Source organism: Austrofundulus limnaeus, unplaced genomic scaffold, assembly GCF_001266775.1.
Source record: "Austrofundulus limnaeus strain Quisiro unplaced genomic scaffold, Austrofundulus_limnaeus-1.0 Scaffold82, whole genome shotgun sequence".
Lineage (NCBI taxonomy): Eukaryota > Metazoa > Chordata > Actinopteri > Cyprinodontiformes > Rivulidae > Austrofundulus > Austrofundulus limnaeus.
The window spans coordinates 427028-428909 of NW_013952484.1; the positions used below are offsets into that span (position 1 = coordinate 427028).

The 1882-nt window shown below is 35.8% G+C and overlaps 1 protein-coding gene across 1 annotated transcript in view; it reads right to left on the reverse strand.

Annotated features, from left to right (window-relative positions):
- The window catches only part of ccdc167 (coiled-coil domain containing 167), a gene marked incomplete in the record, with an annotated part of 5722 nt that extends 5224 nt beyond the window's left edge, over window positions 1-498 (reverse strand). The window contains 2 exon segments of the mRNA XM_014011565.1: window positions 86-180; window positions 353-498. Of these exon segments, the coding sequence (XP_013867019.1) occupies window positions 86-180; window positions 353-403 (146 nt within the window).
- Window positions 499-1882: the final 1384 nt, after the last annotated feature.

Below are 1882 nucleotides of genomic sequence, written 5' to 3' on the forward strand. Positions count from 1 at the left end.
AGTCTAATCAAATAACCATTTCTGTTAACAAWAATAATAATAATAAAAATAGTATAAAAATAGTTTCTGGTCCAGCAACACTCACCTCTCCTTCTCTGTCAGCCTCTCCTTCCGGCTCTTGAACTTTGCCTTCTCCAGGTCGTCCTGGATTCGCTCCCGTCTCTTCTCCAGCCGGTCAATCTGCAGTTCAACACCGAGTAAATCTCTACATAACGTTGGTCATAAATAAATAAAATAATTACTAAATAAAGTGAGATACAGAAGGATGCACATAGCACGGCGAGAGAACMGATTCAGCGTCTAACGGAGCAGCTACGGGAGCTCGAAAAGCCAAAAAGTGTAAAAGTTTCACCTCTGTGGCGACGCTGACGTTCTCTCGCTTCTTGTCTTTTACTCCAGACATTTCGGCACCAAGTTAGCAGACACAGTTTTGAGTGAAGTTGTGACGACCCGGAAGTGGTTTTCTTCTTCGAAACGATTGTAACTCCCGCTCAACCCGCCGGGGAGCTCTTCTGCCCCCTGGCGGCCAAAGCGTGTCACGACCACACAAAYGGGTGTTGCAGAACGAATTAAACAAACAAATAACGTTTTGGGGACGTTTTAAAAAAGTTGTTTCATCTCATTAAAAGCATATATATGTAGATATTCTGTTATGCTCATATTCTGGATAATGACAGCTGCAGACAAGTGAATTTAAAATACCTCTCAAAAGTATTGCAAAGTACACTTATATGTAATTCTTTTATTGTAATCGAAGAGGAGTCGTGTAAATTGAGGAACATGAGGTGAAGTTGGTGTGTGAGTGTGTTCACGTTTTACAGCAGATTTTTATATTTCTTATGTTGAATTATAAGAAATACATACTGTACATAGGTTTGGGTCAAATGAAACAATTTGATATGAAACTAGAATCCTGTTCTGTTTATTATACTAAGACTATACATCCTTAAATAAACACTGTCGTATATTAAATTTAAACATGAAAACACCACCCTTTAGATGTGAATCAGAGCTGTTTAGGAAGGTGTAAGTTTGAGTTTTGTTTCATTTGATAATCTATTCATTTAAAATCTTACAGCAGCAGAACTATGACGACACATATTCAGTCACATTGTAATATTTTCAAATAACATTAAAAAAACCTCATTAAAAATACATGAAATTAGGATTTAGACCAAATATTTATGTATTATTGTAACCAACAAGACAAATTAAATAATATCTTTGGATCTACTAATGATATCAGGATGATCTAAGTACCAAAATGTAGCTTTTAAAACCAGGAATCTGAAAATATGATTAGGTCATTTTGAACAAATTTGACTTAATCCTCATATSAGTGTGACRGGTCACATATATTGAAGGAATAATGATGGTGGGCTGCCAGGACCAAAACATAGGGCTGTTTTTTTGGTCCCATCCCTGGCTGGTTCCATGGATGATTTCAGTCACTTGGCTGTAGGCCTACCACTTGTACAACTTATTTAATTTTAAACCTACTATATAGTAGAACTTGTAACTTTTGTGTGCAAAATGTGGCTGTAAAAATGTTTTGTTTTTTAGTTTTGAAAAAAAAGTTTTGAAGTGTTTTACTGTTTAACAGTACATTAAACCTAAGTCTAATAATCATAATGCTTTGACGTTTTATAAMTTCAATTATACATTTGAACTAAAATTGTTCTTTTTTATTTTTCCTAACCAGACCAGAACCCTATACTGCAGGAGTGTCCCAATCCTGGACCTCTTTTTGGGATGATGAAGACCAGGTTCCTGCAAGCGCACCACACTTTTGTACCACATGTACAGATATACAGCAGGTAAAATAAGTATTGAACACGTCACCATTTTTCTCAGTAAATATATTACTAGAGGAGCTAATGAC